Below are 1,878 nucleotides of genomic sequence, written 5' to 3'. Positions count from 1 at the left end.
TCTCCACAAACCTTAGTTAAATGCATCCATAAGTAATATCATTCCCCAGAATTCGGATGAACAAAAGGCAATCTACCAATGCAAGATCTTTCTTGTCGTTGTGCCCACCTTTTTGTAGAACGATGCCATGTGAATCCCATAGGAAAATTTTGGTAAGTGTATTGTTTTGCTTCTGGAAAATCCTTGATAGCTTGTAACCACATAGTTAACATGGTTTGTTGCAATCTCGGTCATTCAAGGACTGTGTGCAGATCATCATTATCATTGAAAACTACAAATTGTTCACTAGGTAGATGAAACTGAAGCAGTTCTGTTGAAGGATATTGATGTTGCAAATCAAACTCAAATATTCTCCAGCATGCTTCAATGGCCGACACATATCGACAATCTAAGCATTGTTTTATCTCATCCACTCTATTTCCTTGCCGTGCCTCTTGATCACGTCGTGTGGTTGAGTTGTTTTCAATGACAACTGTTGCTCGACATTGACCTTTAGTAACATACTTGTATAGATACTTTACCACACTTTCGCAGAAACACGCTCAACATTATTGTGTGCATTGTACTTAACACATAGATCTCTGTTATATGGTACCACCCAACGATTATCTACCGCCCTTCCATTAACAATGATAGGCTCTCTATTTTGTCTACGTCTATACTGCACAAAGCCATTATCATGAAATGTGGTTTCAGCACAAAATTTCTTCGGAAAATGCTTTGAACACTTTCCATCGATTAAACATGGCCCACATGGTCCATGGAGCATGTTCTTGGTAATTGTTTCAAATGCCAAAGGATCTGTATCCTTGTCAGGGATTTCCGCAGAAATAATTACATCGATATCATCTGGACACTTAGGCTTATCTTCTGGAGCCAATGTTATGAGAATATGCGCATGTGGAAGTCTGCGATTTTGAAATTCAATGACATAAAAATCTGAAACATGAAATATATCCCATGTTAATTAATTAGATATGTCAAAAAATATAGTACGATTGCATAATTAATTAACACAACTCACTAGCAATGACTTTTCCAAACTTCTTGTTATCCTTCAAATTGCGAAGCATTTGTTTCAATTTGATCTTGAAAACACGTGCTACAATGTCTGGTCTATCTTCAGTGCGACAACTTCCACGTGTAGATTTCTCATTTACAATCTCAGGCCAGTTTGAATTGCAAGTGAAAGTTATAAATAAATCAGGTGGAACCAAAACGCGAACAATTGCCGTAGCATCTTGATAATGATGGGCCATATTACGGGGGCTTTGTGTGAAGGATGATGGTAATATGAATAATCGACCTACATCAGTAGCATTGACATCTCCAGCCCTGATTGCATCTTGGAGTCCACTGTATAAATCAGAGCGAAGCCTGCCTTGATTTCTCCTTATCCATGATAATCTATATTGTTCCATTGCAGCGTATGCATCAACATCAAATTGTTGCAATAAGCGGCCAGAATCAATCAAGGTGTCACTCTCTTCTTCCCTACCATGTATCTAAATTGCATAGAATTGTCGCATTGTCACAGTAGTTCGACTGGTACTTCTACTTGACGCCTTAGGTATCCCAACTCTCCATCCATCGGTACCATATGGGAACAACAGTGGGCATTTTAAAGGCATATAACTTGGATGAGTTTCATCAATCCTTTGTAACTCACCATCTACTTTTTGCAATATGATATCTTGATTACCTATGTCTTCAGTCCCATCACCCACCATCAATGCAGCCACTTCACTTGCAGTTGGTTGGATGTATTGTCTGCCTTCTCTTGCGCGAATTAGCTTTATTCTCAAATATTGATGCTCCCCTTGATCGCGCAACATACTGCCAGCATTTCTAAAGACTACAACATATGGATTTATATCA

The 1,878-nt window shown here is 38.6% G+C and overlaps 1 protein-coding gene across 1 annotated transcript; it reads right to left on the bottom strand.

The window, feature by feature from the left end:
• Positions 1-517: 517 nt before the first annotated feature.
• Positions 518-1,421, bottom strand: LOC110701372. Its single transcript, XM_021879032.1, has 2 exons — positions 1,025-1,421; positions 518-939 (listed from the first exon to the last, which is right to left on the bottom strand). The coding sequence occupies exons 1-2, from the start codon at positions 1,419-1,421 to the stop codon at positions 518-520; spliced, it is 819 nt and encodes a 272-aa protein (XP_021734724.1).
• Positions 1,422-1,878: the final 457 nt, after the last annotated feature.

Source organism: Chenopodium quinoa, unplaced genomic scaffold, assembly GCF_001683475.1.
Source record: "Chenopodium quinoa cultivar QQ74 unplaced genomic scaffold, ASM168347v1, whole genome shotgun sequence".
Classification (NCBI taxonomy): Eukaryota; Viridiplantae; Streptophyta; class Magnoliopsida; order Caryophyllales; family Amaranthaceae; genus Chenopodium; species Chenopodium quinoa.
Note: the sequence above shows the minus strand (reverse complement) of the source record. Positions and strands in the feature narration are given on the sequence as shown.

What these genes read in the sequence shown, in the direction of transcription:
- LOC110701372 (XM_021879032.1), bottom strand. Translation starts at nt 1,421, where the DNA reads ATGGAACAATATAGATTATCATGGATAAGGAGAAATCAAGGCAGGCTT. An exon ending in GTTTGGAAAAGTCATTGCTA is followed by an intron (nt 940 to 1,024) that starts GTGAGTTGTGTT and finishes TTCATGTTTCAG; the next exon opens with ATTTTTATGTCATTGAATTT.